This window comes from Hemibagrus wyckioides, linkage group LG08 (assembly GCF_019097595.1).
Source record: "Hemibagrus wyckioides isolate EC202008001 linkage group LG08, SWU_Hwy_1.0, whole genome shotgun sequence".
Taxonomy (NCBI): Eukaryota; Metazoa; Chordata; class Actinopteri; order Siluriformes; family Bagridae; genus Hemibagrus; species Hemibagrus wyckioides.
Genome location: NC_080717.1, coordinates 29087679 through 29102327, shown reverse-complemented (window position 1 = coordinate 29102327; position 14649 = coordinate 29087679). Strand labels below are relative to the sequence as shown.

General features: G+C 38.3%; 1 protein-coding gene across 9 annotated transcripts in view; it reads right to left on the bottom strand.

Moving 5' to 3' along the window:
• Window positions 1-375: 375 nt before the first annotated feature.
• ndrg4 (NDRG family member 4) overlaps window positions 376-14649 on the bottom strand; it is a 43087-nt gene continuing 28813 nt past the window's right edge. For 7 of the 9 annotated variants that reach the window (XM_058396238.1, XM_058396241.1, XM_058396242.1 and 4 more), the window contains 10 exons: window positions 14254-14314; window positions 13850-13993; window positions 12522-12625; window positions 11806-11862; window positions 11265-11316; window positions 7836-7883; window positions 6539-6574; window positions 5397-5448; window positions 5070-5108; window positions 376-3916 (listed from right to left, as the gene is read on the bottom strand). In XM_058396238.1, coding sequence (XP_058252221.1) covers window positions 3762-3916; window positions 5070-5108; window positions 5397-5448; window positions 6539-6574; window positions 7836-7883; window positions 11265-11316; window positions 11806-11862; window positions 12522-12625; window positions 13850-13993; window positions 14254-14314 — 748 coding nt within the window. In that variant the 3' untranslated portion in view covers window positions 376-3761. The remainder of the gene's footprint in view (window positions 3917-5069; window positions 5109-5396; window positions 5449-6538; window positions 6575-7835; window positions 7884-11264; window positions 11317-11805; window positions 11863-12521; window positions 12626-13849; window positions 13994-14253; window positions 14315-14649) is intronic. The other 2 variants (XM_058396239.1, XM_058396246.1) reach the window with 1 other exon arrangement.

The following is a 14649-nucleotide window of genomic DNA, read 5'->3' as shown; positions in this document are numbered from 1 at the left end:
TCAAGTAAAATAAATGTAAGCGTAATGAAATCTCCACTATATCAATGATTATTAAATGTGTTTGAACAGCAAATATTTTGAATCAGTTTATTATCAGGCCATAGATTATCTATGGAATCTCTGAATCCCTATTAATTAGAACAAGTGCTTTCATATAAAATATCCATTAGTAGCTAGATTTGTCTACTATTTTCTTCTTATTTTAAGTGAAATTTGGAGATCCAAAGATCATGGCCTCGGCCTCAAGATGAATAATTGTACATACAATGCTGTAGATAAAACATCTGAACAGCTCCATTACAAACAATATGTTGTGTACAAACATTTGATTAGATTTTAGAGATACAGCACACACAGAAGCAGGACAATATGTCATACTGTTGTTACTTTCTTGTTTATTTATGGTTGTTACATGATCAGTACACATATATTGATGGCTTCTATATAGATTTACATTTGACATGAACACTTGTTTTAATCAGGCAGGAAAGGTTCAGTCCTACTGTCTCTATAGACGTCTTTTTGAGTTCTGAAAGGAAGAACCATCTCAAAACACAAGAACTTATTTATTGCTCAATACAAAATGAATAATAATAATAATAATAATAATAATAATAATAATAATAATAATAATAAGTTGGGTATGGGAACTGTATACCTTCACAAGACAAAGCAATCCTTTTTGCTTGTTATTATCTAAAAACAGTGAATATCTACAGCAGGAAGAGAGTAATGAGTGCTAAGTTCAGGAGGTGAAAAGCGGGTCACGGAGCGCTGAACCCAGACCCAGTAGTATTTGAAGGTGTTTCGGGACGGAACCACACTACAACAACATCCTAGATCATGTTCAGAGTCTGATCTGGCATCAGTACCATTTACTACAGTGTCAGAGACAAAGCCTGACCTCAGATCAGTGATGGGAAACACTCATGTGGAGAACAGGAGGCATGCTTAACAACTGGCAGACAGAAATAATGAAACACAGTCTCGGGCTTATACAGTATCATGCAAACAGAGGCAGGAGAAACGTACAGCTTGTCCAATATCAGTCTAAAAAAGTCAGAACCTTTCTTCTACTGGTGGCTAACCTGCTCTGTTTTTACTCTATTTTAACTCTAATTTCATTTTCATTTCATTACTTCACTTGAAATGTTAAGCCTACACCTTTTTTTAATAGCTTTTGTCTATTTCTGTTCTCCATCCTGGTTGGATTTTGAGCTACATTTAACACTTGTGCAATATTAATTCAATTATTAGTATCATGATGACCTCATTTCCTTGTTTCTAATAGAAACATTTCACAGTCAAGCACCGTCCAAAGCCTCTTCACACCCTTCATGACTCCCACATTTACTCACTCATGACACACACACACACTCTCTCTCTCTCTCTCTCTCTCTCTCTCTCTCTCCTTTTAATATAACCTACAATAGACGACTGCTGTTCATGGGATTTGGACAGCATGTGCAGAGTTTGTGTCCTCTCGTGTCGTGTGCATGAGGAGCGGTACCTCGACGATAACGGAAGGGACGAGATGTCCGTTAGCCCTTTGGGGCGACTGTACGCGTCTGTAAGGGTCGGGGCACCTTGAGTTTTTTGGGGGAAGGGGGTTTTGTGGGTTTGGGATTTGCCCTACATTCCGAGCTTGGAGCACGAAGCTCCAGAAGCCCCGCCCCTCACAGACGCACATGAACAGGAAACACCCCTGCAGTAGTGAGTGCATCACTTCCTACAAGATTGAGGAAGCTGTGTAAAGTAACATTCAGTAAGGCAGATGGAGGAGAAACTGACTTGTGTGTGAAAGGGGAGGGGACACCATGATCACCTATATCATTAACATATATAATACAATCATGAAGCAGCTCTAGCCAATCATCTCACAGCTCATGTGCTTGGCATCGCCTATCAGTGTATCAGTGTAGCTTATTTTCACATTCACTTGTTCATCAGGGAAGTAGAGAAGAGTCTGAATGTACAGCGTGGTGTGGTTTCTGAGGATTTATCCTTTTACAGAACCTTTGTGTGTGTGTGTGTGTGTGTGTGTGTGTTAGTGTTACTTTGGTATACACTTCCATTGAGCTAGACAGTTTACAGACATCAAGCTCGGCACCTTGACGCTTTCTAGTTCCTTTGCCTTATGACCTATGACCTCTCCGCTTGCACACAGGTTCAGCCTCAGTTCGTGGTTCCGGTTTGGTTCGGGATGAATTGTGATTGTCTACAGAAAGGAAACCGATGAACCGATCCCAGGCAAAACCACTTCTATGCCAGAGGGGAGTGCACACTACAATGAGCCTACTAAATTATAACGTGATTTTACTGATAGAGTAGTGCACTTGAGTGTTAGAGGAGTGTACACTGCAGATACTGTAAAAGAGGTAAAAGTCTACTGTAAGAATATAGAAGGGTGCACTACCAGGGTTCTTTGGTAAAGTAGTGCACACTATTACACTCTGTATTGAGTTGGGTGGAGATTAAACTGATGGAGTAGTGCACACTCATGCTAGTGTACTTTACAGTTAGCGTACTACATTTGTTGAGGAAAGGATTTCAGTGGTAGACATGCACTAACGTTAGTGTACACACCAATACAATGAGTATACTAAAGTCAAATAATAGTCACTAATAGAATAATGCACACTACACCTAGTGTACTAGATTCAAATGTATGACAGAAAATCTCACTATAGTAGTGCACACTACTGTAAGTGTACTACAGGTGGAGTAATCACTAGCAAAGTTTTTTCAGAAGTATTTTGAAATGCAACTGAGCTGTGATGATTGGCTAAGAACTGACATCTTAAAACCTGATTGGCTGCAGCCTCAATCAGACACTCCTTCTACTCATGGCTAAAACAGAGAACTGGAATTACAGCATGCTGCCACAGGACATCCCTCAACCTGCTTCCTGCTGAGAAACCCTAAGATGGAGAAATTCATCAATACATTTAATCTCAGTTGTACAGAATCTCACACAGACCCAAGAGTAGCCAGCATTCTGACCAAGATCAGCTTTAGCTTGCTAGCTAGCTAAAAAAAAAAGACAGAATGAAAAGAAGATGCACATGCCGGATGAGTTTGGTGTGTGTGTGTTTTTTTTCTGATTGACGTCCTTAATATATTTTGTTATTCAATACAATCTGTGGTTTTCTTTGTCTTTTATCTAATTTTAGCCAGCTAGTGGAGCCAAAACTCTAAACCTTAATATTTCTGACAGATAGAGGTGAAAACTCCTCAGGATCGATTCATGACGTATTTACAACCACCATTAATGGTATGTCAGGAAGATTAGACAGAATTGTTTAATAAAACCACTCAAGCTCATTGGTTATTCATGAAGTTCTTTAGAAAAAACATTACTCCACTTTTTCTTTTTGTTTCTATTACTTTCTTATTTCCTTTTTTTTTTTTTTTACTTAAAATCCATCTGTGCTTTAAAGCCACCAGTCACTCTTGGAGACAGGACACGAGAGCAGGGAATGATGGGAGTTGTTTTGGGGGCTCGCGTAACATAAGCAGAACAGAGGAAGACACTGGAGCAACGACACGAATACACTTTGAGCAAAAAACCACGAAGCCATGAAACACGCAGGAGAGAGACTGGAGGAGTGTGTCGTTTTACAGAACAGAAACACACAGAGGAACAAATCTCTGCCCTTTCCTTCAACTCAGTCCCTACTGCTATCTGTTCCATGCCCTCCATCTACGCATGTGTTTGTATATGTGTGTGTGTGTGTGTGTGTGTGTGTGAGAGAGAGAGCTCAACAGGACACCTCCATGGTGTGGCTGAGCTGACCCACACCCTCGGTGCTGTCTGAGTGTGTGCATGCTCGGTTGCGGGAGCCGTCCACGGAGCCACCACTGGTCAGAGAGGCAGTGCGAGAGCGAGCCAGCCGAGTCATACTGGCTGAGGGCACTGAGAGAGAGAGAGAGAGAGAGAGAGAGAGAGAGAGGTGAAACAGTAGTACAGTGTTTATGATCAGCATGCTATGAAGCGAGGAGGGTGGTTAGGATGGCATGCTGGTGTTCCTTCTAGTAGCTCATCGACCTGAATTCAAGAGTGAATACCAGAATATAAGTTTTTATTTTTTAAATAACAGCTTCATGCAATGATGAACGGCAGATCTAACCTACATTCCAATACTGTTCTTATCAGGCCCTTGTCCACATCCCCTCATGACCCCTAAATGACTCCCAGGAGTATTCCTATATGACTCCTAGCAGTCTTCCTAAATGACTCCTAGTAGTTTTCCTAAATGACTCCCAGGAGTCTTCCTAAATGACTCCTAGCAGTATTCCTATATGACTCCTAGTATTATTGCCTGCCTCATGCCCAGTGTTCTTTGGTTATGCTTCAAACCCACACTGACCCTGTCCAGGATAAAGTGTGTTACCATTCCCAACATTTTTCCCCTACATTAGCATGTCCTAAAGTGTATTACTGCACATCAATAAAGCAACACTAACACAATTAAGAGTCAAGAGTTCAACAGTGCTGTGGAATGGATTATTGAATGGTTGAACTTTTTGTAAATGATCTAGACTTTGTCAAGAGTTGTACTGCGGACATGACACTTGATATATTAGTAATCTGTGGTAAATTTTTAAAACGGAGAAGACATTGACCAGGGCAGATCAGAAGCAGCATCAGAACTATTCAGGTGTTTCACAGCTGGACTGTCTCATGGTCTCATTCTCACCTTTTACAGATCCTCAGTTCATACAACATTCTCTTAAGAACATTCTCAAGCATCTTGCTAACACACTATTACAAGCTTCCTGTTGTCTTTAATGTACTAGCATTATATATTTAAATATATATATCTTGCGTGCACTTCTGACCATTAAACCTATTTCACAAGCACATCTCTCTTTTTGGCGTAGTCGGCCATGCAGAGAGCATGATGGGACATTGATGACTGGTCTGCAAAATGACAACACAAACCAACAGAAATCACACATTCAAACAGGGACAGTAAAAGAAAGGAGGGATGGTAAGATCCAACAGAGTGAAAAATACAAATTGTTTTGTTTCAGATGGAGGAGGCAGGAGAGGAAACAGGAAATACCTGGCCCTCCACTCATCCTCCGATCCTTTATAGACGCGACTGAGAGAGGACAGGAAAATGCACACAAGCACAAAGGAAAAGGTTACAACAAAACTATGCATTCCTACACACACAAGAAGCGCACACACTCACACGCGTACACACACACACACACACACCTGTCCCTATATTTACACACAAGCTGACTATCTGATCATGTTATACAGAATGACTGAATGCAATTAGGCTCAGATTTAGAAATGCACTCGATCTCAGAAGAAATTCGTTGACACAGACTGATATTGTTCTAATTCAAAAAGACTAAGAATAAATATTAATAACACTTACTGTATCCCATCCCCTGCAGGAAGTACTTAAAGGCTTCTGTCAGTTTTCCAGGCTGAGGCAGAAACAGTCGAGGGTTAATGAACACTGAGATCACTAACACACAATCAGTACAAAAAAGAAACCTAATCAGTTTGTCTATCAGTTGTATGGTGTACAAAAGTTCACTAGCTTTGTTGTTGCAGAGCTAAAAGCAATTATAGTGGCCATTTTATTTAAGTGGTAATCACTTCAAAATCATTTGGTGTCATGCCACACAAATATCAGACTCAGGTCGAGAGGATAGCTGTTGAATTGTTATTATAAATCATATATACAGTAAGGAGATACACACTGTTTTTATTCGTTTTAAGCCATTTGGTGGGAATTGGCAGGTGAACAAACTCAGGAGAAAATGTTGTGGAAAACAAACTGTTAAATATATTAAACTGTTTGTTTATGCTAATGAGGGAATATATTATGTACAATGAAAAAATAATTAGCTTCAGTCTGAACATAAAGCAGCAACATTACAGTAGCCCACTGTCCTCTGTGACTTGAATTGTGTACATTTTATTATTATTTATTAATTGTTTTAACTCAGAAATTAAGAAATGTAACTGATGAGGTGCTACTACTGCCCTTATTATAACTGTTATTGCAATTCATATTGGGGTTTTGTGTTTTTAATCCACTTGTGTAATTTATTTATGTATTTTCCTGTAATTAGCATCTTTCTTGACCTGTATTTTTTGGACAGAGTTGGGAGCAGTAAAGAAAGCTGAAGAAATATATATATATATATAATTATTATATATATTTCCAAATCAATTTCTAAAGGCTCTCCACAAAGCACAAAAATACCAGGAGAACAGAAGATTCTGCGAGTCTGGGGTATTTATACAGAGTGCTGATTAGGAACAAGCGGCTGTTGGGTAGCAGATCATGTAAGGGATCATGTGCTTAAGTTTGTGGTTTGCTGTTTGGCCGAGGATTCTGGGAAATGGAGCAGACTTGACATGTCCTATGCCTTAACTGCCTCGGCTACAGTTTATAAAAATGCTTCAATGAACTTGATTTCACTGACTCGGTAGGCTGGTTTAGTCCTTCATGAAAAAGCTTAACAGAAACATGTACACATGCTGATCCTGGGTCAGGATTCTGACCTGTGTGATCTGAGGCAGTCCACCCGAGTCAGCCATCTGAAACCAAACACACGAGTCTTTAAACCTCAGGAGTTACTGCCTTCATTGTATGGCCTTGAAAAAAAAATCATCTTAAGATAATATAACATCAATCTTTTCAAATTAATCTACTATTTCTTATTATAAAATTACAAGAAAGCAAATTTAAGATGAATTAAAACTATATCTAGACATATTTTACTATTTTAAAGAATCAATTTGATTCTTTCTAGAAATGCTTAATATCTGCAAAACAATCTGGCAAAATTTTAAGCTTAAAAATAATCAAAATAGAAATAGTTTAAATCATTTTAGACCTGGCTAATTGTTATCTCATAACAGGAAATAGTAGATAAATTTGTCTAGATTCAAAACATTTTAAAGATGAAGAAATGCTCTAAGGATATCAGTGGCGATACACAAACTTTATCCTCTGATCAAATTTGGGAAACAATCATATCATCCTCAAAAAACCACAATCATCAGATGATCCATTGGAAATTACTACATAGACTCTATCTGTCCCCTGTAAAACTCTTTTATATGCATGTGTTATCCTCCCCAAATTGCGAATTATGTCCACAGAGGGCACTCGGGCACTGGTTACATTTTTTTGGGAATGTTCTACACTTTCTCTCTTCTGGTCTCAGCTTGCTCATGACATATTATTTTTAGAAGAAAAGGAGGTGGTTTTGACTCCAAACCTTTTTTTCTTAAATAACTTTTCTGACCTGGCTCTGTCTCCACAACAAAGAAACTTACTTTTAGCTGCTCTTACTGCTGCAAAGAAAATGTTAGTCAGTCGCTGGGCTCCTCCCCATTTAATGTCTAGACGTATATGGGGCCTATCTCTGCTTGGCATTGTCTCTATGGAACTATCAACAGCTCACATTCATGGAGCAAAGACAAAAACTTTGAAGATCTGGAGGGCTATTTTTGAAACTGTTAAATCCTTTGTTTCCTCTTTTTGACGTATAATTTACTTTGTATTTATGTATATATTATTATTATGATTATTTCTATTATTGTTTATTTATCTTTCTTTCTATTCTTTTTGTGATTAAGCATTACAGTTTGTACTTTTTTCCACTGCAATCTCTTACGCTTTCTTAGTACAGTATAAGTCTACCGGGAGGGTGGGGGTTATGGCTACAGACTAGATTGATGTGTTGTATTTTGTGTTATACTGAACTATTTCTCTAATAAAACAATTGTTCACAAAAAAATATATGCTTATTTTTATTACATTTCTTCATTTTGTGTTGCGATGCAATTTTACCTTCAGGAAAGTGGTGTTGGTTGGGTCCAGCTTGGAGTTGCACTCAACCTGAAGATAAAAAACAAGAAAAGGATGGAAATGTTAAAAATAACGTCTATTTTACATATGAGCAAATCAACAGGACGCGATGAAATACTGTCCATCACTATACATAGGTCATTAACATGATGCTGTACAGTTAAATATATTAATAATAAATCCTGCTGATATAAAACACAATGTACAGTGTTATATAGTAAAGTAATATGGAGACTATCTCTGACTGCCTTTGCATCGGTCAGCTTTCGGCAGGAAGGAACTAGTGTTAAGTCTACAATGAGCTCAGAAAATACGATGACCTATTAGTTTCTCAGGATCTCTTGGTTGCACAATTCCATGTGACTATAAACACTTATAGAAAGGACTTTATTTACATTTATATCATTTCCTGTCCAGTGTCACCCAAATGAGGATGAGGTTCCCTTCTGAGCCTGGTTCCTCTCAAGGTTTCTTCCTCAGATCATCTCAGAGGGTTTTTCCTCAACACCGTCACCTCAAGCTTCTCATTAGGGATAAATATTAACCTAACTGAAACTTTATCATTTATTCTATGATTCTATACTCCTGTAAAGCTGCTTTGAGACAACATCTACTGTCAAATAAACTGAATTGAATTGAATGAATAAACTGTATTTTAGACAATTAACTCCAGAATGATTGCCTTTTATTTTGACAAAGAAACAGCCAAAAAACGATTGTGTGTCACAGTTTAGTGCACTTATAGAATCAACTGTTTAACACCTCCTCCTCCTCCTCCTCCTCCTCCTCCTTCTTCTTCTTCTTCTTTGGGCTTTTCCCTTCAGGGGTCTCCACAGCGAATCATCTCTCTCCACCTATCCCTATCTTCTGCATCCTCAACACTTACACCCACTAGCTTCATATCCTCATTTATTCCATCCATATCTCTCCTCTTTGGTCTTCCTCTTTTCCTCCTGCCTGGCAGCTCCATGTCCAACATTCTCCTACCAATATCCTCACTCTCCCTCCTCTGGACATGTCCAAACCATCTTAATCTGTCTTCCCTAACTTTGTCCCCCAAACGTCCAACATGAGCTGTCCCTCTGATGTCCTCGTTCCTAATCCTGTCCAACCGTGTCCCTCCCAAAGAGAACCTCAACATCTTCAGCTCTGCTACCTCCAGCTCTGACTCCTGTCTCTTCCTCAGTGACACTGTCTCTAAACCATACAGCATGGCCGGTCTCACCACTGTCCTGTACAATCAACTGTTTAACACCATCATCGCTGATTATAAGGAAAGAAAAGAAAGAAGCTCTTTATGAGAGCAATTCACAAACACAGTCAGCAGTTGGAACCATGAAGTACATTCAGATGAGAAAAAAAAAACCTGGAAACAGGAAAATATGAACTCCCCTGTCAAATATGGCCATGGAATCTCTTACGACTGATGGTGTCATGAATTCTGCTATGTCCCAAATATTTATATTTACAACCTGGTTGCCTCTGCCATGAGGTTAAGATCTACCAAGCAGATAAAGAGGCCAAATGAACACTCAAATCAGCTGAGACATGATTGCAGGACTCAGTCTATGGATTTGGACTGTTTTATTTATTCCCGGGTTGCTGATAATACTTAAGTGATATGTTTTCCATACACATTTATTTATAGAAACAAGTCATTGTGCTTAAACACAGGCATCCATTAATCCATTGTTTAAACACTTTCAGTAAATTAAGTTTAAGGTTGGATGATAATAGGAATAAGGTTTAAGTGTGTTTGAGTTTAAACATGGGAGCAAGTGATGATCAAGTGATTTGGTGACTGCAGCAGTATTTGTTTGTCCTAGTTTTACGTGAGTGTGTGTGATGTGTTTGAGTGTTTGAGCTACCTACTGTAGTTTGGATTTGTGTGTGTGTGTGTGTGTGTGTGTGTGTGTGTGTGTGTGTGTGTGTACATACAAACAGTATATGTGTGCTGACCCAAATATTTCATACTACATGAGTCACTCCAGCAGTAGCCTCACAGCTGTAAATCCCCGAGGTGTCAGATTTATTCACACAAACATACAAACCCTCACACATCACAATAGTGGTCAGAAAGTTAAGAATACTTTGCTGTGGTCAGAAAGTTAAGAATATACAGTACAGTCCTACAATGCAGCAACAATGAACCCTAGTGGGAGAATACCCAAAATGCACTGTGGCTGTGTAATTGGGGACATGTGAGGGCAGTGGTAGCTCAGTGGTTACGGTGCTGGACAACAGATCGGAAGCTTGTGAGTGCAAATCAAAGGACCGCCAAGCTGCCACTGCCGGGCCCTTGAGCAAGGCCCTTAACCCTCAACTGCTCAGTTTTATAAAGGAGATAAGATGAGAGTCACTCGGGATAAGAGTATCTTCAAAAATATCCGGGTTTGATTCTCAGTCAGAGAAGTTGAAAGATTTTGTTCAGATCTTTATGTCTATAGTGGGCTGGTGTATTTTTTTTTCTAATATTTTTAAGAATTCTATAAAAAAGTATTGATTTCTTATCTAATAAATTACAGTGTACTTACAATAAGATGACAATAAAAGTATAAGAATCATTTAAAGCCTCATGTAATAATTATTATACATTTGCTTTCCTTTTATTTTTACATTTTAAATAAAAAAATGTTAATGCATATCTAAAAAGAATGTAAGAACCTTTTTTTTTTACATCTCTATTAAATTATCCCCCACTTCATGTTGCTTGTGTCCATCACTGGATTTTTCGGTATAATTCATTCTCCCATTCTTGCTCTGTCTTATTTTTCTGTTTTTTGTTTTATTTTAATTTGCTCTCAATCTCCTCTTCGTTCCTCCTCTTCGCCCTACTTCATTCAGTCTTTCTCTATCACTCTCTCTTCCATTCACACACTAGTGGCTTGATGTGATGTGATGTGCTGATGCAGTGACCCGGGACTCATACACAGCTATAAAATATAGTTCAAATGATTGGGCACACGGTCCAGGAGACTGACCTAAATGCTGTATCATCTGTCCCAGAGAGAAACAGACAGGCTGGAGTAACTTACTGAAACACTGCCAGAAAAGCAATAAGCACACAAGAGAATGTGTAGAAAGTATAGCTGGGAATAAGACGAGTTTTCGACCGAAGACATTTTTCTTCGTAATGAATATGTTAGGAGTCTACGGTGTGAGGATTTGTATGAAACTTTGATGTCATAAGAAATGAAACAGGTAGCTTGAGGACACAAACTTCGTATCTCTCCCATGTTCTTATGAAGGTTTATACAAACCTCTGAGTTTGAAAGAGCAAAGATCAGCATTGTGCAGTTTAATATTAGTGTATGATTACTAATGAGAACAGAACAGACTTTTAAACCCAAATGTGTGTCTATACAGTAGAAAGGAAAGAGTGAGGAGAAGGAAAATAAAAGAAACCCTCACCACGCCTTCCTCTGCTGGAGCATTATCTCCCACCACCAGCATCACTGGGCATCTGAACGACAGATATAACAGAGAGACAAAGAGCAAGATTAGACACAGTGCATGTGTAATTATACACAAAGTTAGAAAAGGAGAAAAAGATAGAAAGAAAGAAAAAATGTAAGGGAGTGCAGGTCCAGTTCTACAATCGGAAATGCATTTAGGTTGTATCCTACTTGAAGAAGGATGCTCTGAGCTGTTTGGAGATGCTGCATGACCTATATAATTATCTACCAAGGGGGAAGTGGTAAAGAAGGAAAACAATAGGAAGAGAAAGAAAAAGAGGCACTGTTACAGAGAAAAAGAGTAATAAAGCGTGAGGCAGTGTGGATGAGAGGAAGAGAGAATTAAACAGACTGTGAGAATAGAGGGATAGATATAGAAAAAGAAGAAAGCAGAGATGAAAATAAAAGTGAGAGAGATATAGAGGGCTAGAAGGTTAAATGAAGGTGTTAGTGAGATAGATGGAGAGAAAGAGGGAAGGAGACGTATAAAAGCCCACCTGATTGTCTTGGCGTTCAGCACAGTGCCACTGCGATTCATCTCCAGATCTCTACGGCTAAGAAACAGACCATTCACATCAATAAATGGGTTCTGATCCAGTTGATAGTTTTAAACTCAGAGTCCTGTATGAAATGGAACTGTCTGTCCATCCAGAATGTCCTTAAGAGACACAGAAAAGCCCGCTTCTGTCCCCAAAATATATCACTAAAATCATTGTGATTCTATATTCAATTAAAAGAAAAATTAATATCTAAATGTTTGCAGTTTACTTCCATTTTTACTGCATATTAGTGACCGACAACAGATAAACATAATTTCAAATATAAATGTAAAATTTTACATTTTAGATTCCATTTTTTTAATTCCTGTAAAGTGAAATATAATTTTATATTCCTGTAAAGCTTTCCATAAATGTATATTGTTAAAAGTGCTATACAAATAAAACTGAAGCAAATAGACCTTCACAAATTTGTTTAATTTAATATGATTTATTTATGACAGTGCCTAATGGCTTTATTTGCATATTTAAATGTCCAATAATTTATAATTATAAATTAAAATGTCTATAAAAAATAAAAAAAAATACAATTTAATTGAATGGAAAAATTCTTCACAACCTCATCACACCTGATGTGCTATATTTACGACAGTTTTTTTATTTTTAATTTCCTTTTATTTGCATATGCAAATCTGCACCATGTTTATGCTAATTACCTGTTGTACATGTTCCAGAAGAGCTGCAGGTTGAACTGGTTGATGGTGTTGTTGATCTGCTGTCGGTAGCTCTGCACCAGATCGCTGTTGTTCATCAGCTCCTCCTGCAGATTAAAGGGACAATAAGCAATGCTTGTGTTAAAGATGAATGAAATGGGTTTTATGTGAAGAATGTTCTTTGCTTTGAATTTATTTTATCATTGTCTCAGTCTATGTGGATTAAAAAGTCCTGTGTTTCACTAGTTGCCTAGATGAAGTAGGGAATGGTGTGGTGATGTGATGTGACACAGCATCTTCTCCATGATTTACTGAAGTTTGATTCAGTTTACCAAACTGATTCTTTTGAACTGATTCAACATCTGATTCAGATGATTACCCCTACCTCTAAATTGCACAACATACAATTCATATACAATTCTAGGCTTTATATGAATCTGTAACATTGTACCAGAGTTACTGTGTACTGATTAACTGATTAACAGATTAACGGTCAACGTTTAAACCCCATTTGTACCAGCAGTATAAACAACACTCAGTGCTCAAACATTGTCTGTATCTTTAATTGCAGTGAACCTTCCCAACTTTGACTCATATTCATGAATTAGCTCAACTGTATAAAAAGTGTGACTGCCATAAGTTACTCGAGCCTGTTTTGCACCTCTAAGACCAACAATCCATCTTAGCTATCTTGGGTTGATTTTGAGAACATGACAGCTACCAATTCACCCAACTGGTCAGATTCAGGGAGTGAGTGAAGTGATGATGGTTGGCTCAGCAAATCAATCAAAAGCCCATCTCAGTAAGGTGAGTCACTCAGTAATGGAGTTTATTTTGGATTTATTTGATCCAACAGTGAGTGCAATAGCCTACAACACTCCAGGGTCTCCCATTGCTTTAAGCGTTGTCTGTAGGATTTATGTACCCATTTCTCCTGCAGTTACGAAGGCGCCACATTCGTTCTTCAACCAACAATTACCATAGCATCAGACACTTTGCAAACAGAATGTCAGCTCTTTTATTATTCGGCTGCATGCCAACAGATTTATCAGCCTGTACGACCAGAGAGGCCATGACTGCCTGTACCGGAAACATTAATCTTAACCTTAAAGCTTCTGCACCTTCCACTGTAGCTGCAGTGCATGCCCTTTTGTAACCTCAGTGCACTTTTGTGTAATACTTTTGTGTAATTTCGTCCACTGTGATTTTGGGAAATTTTGGATTGCAGCTTATTATCGTGAATGTTTAACAGTTATTAGGTTCAATCAAGTCTATGAAATAGCACGCTCCCATGGCAAGTTTTCAGATTGTCAGTTTGTATGTGTTTCCACCTGGCTGAAGAGGTGAGGTAGGACCGTGTCGGGCAGCGTGCTGGTCAGTCCAGATAATTTGGAAGCAGCCCAGTCGATCCATCCTTTCCCATTTGGGTCGATGTTGAGCAGAACCAAACCCTCAACAAGGTCAGGAAAGAGCAGCTAAGAGAGAGAGAGAGAGAGAGAGAGAGAGAGAGAGAGAGAGAGAGAGAGAGAGAGAGAGTGATGCTGATGCTGATGATCATGACCTTCTTTTTGTTTCTATGCATGAAGGTTATTTTTTTTAAAAAACTACAAAGATTGCACACTACTATATTAGCTTCTGAATAAAGCTTATTATCCTAGGAGGGGTAGAAGAATATGAGTCAGCCGAGTGAGAGTGAGATGGAAAGAGAGAATGAGAGGAAGGGAACAACACTCACAGCAAACTTGGCGAGGATGTAAGCACCGGCTCCTACTCCAATTCCCACAATGCTCTTAAATCTGGAGATGAATAATAATAATAATAATAATAATAATAATAATAATAATAATAATAATAATAATAATAACTAAATTAGACAATCCGATCCATTCACATGTACTAAACTAATCTAGCAATTTTCACACTCAATCCAGTATTAGTCTAACCTTACTAACTCATTCCAATGAAACAACACTCACACAAATACTGCTGACCAAACCATACTCACCCATTGTAAGCATCCTCACTTTACAGCACAGTAATGTAACCATACTCACTTGTTCAACCCATACTAATCAATCCATGATCTAACAATAACCATTCACACTAACAATATATCAATATATCATCTAAC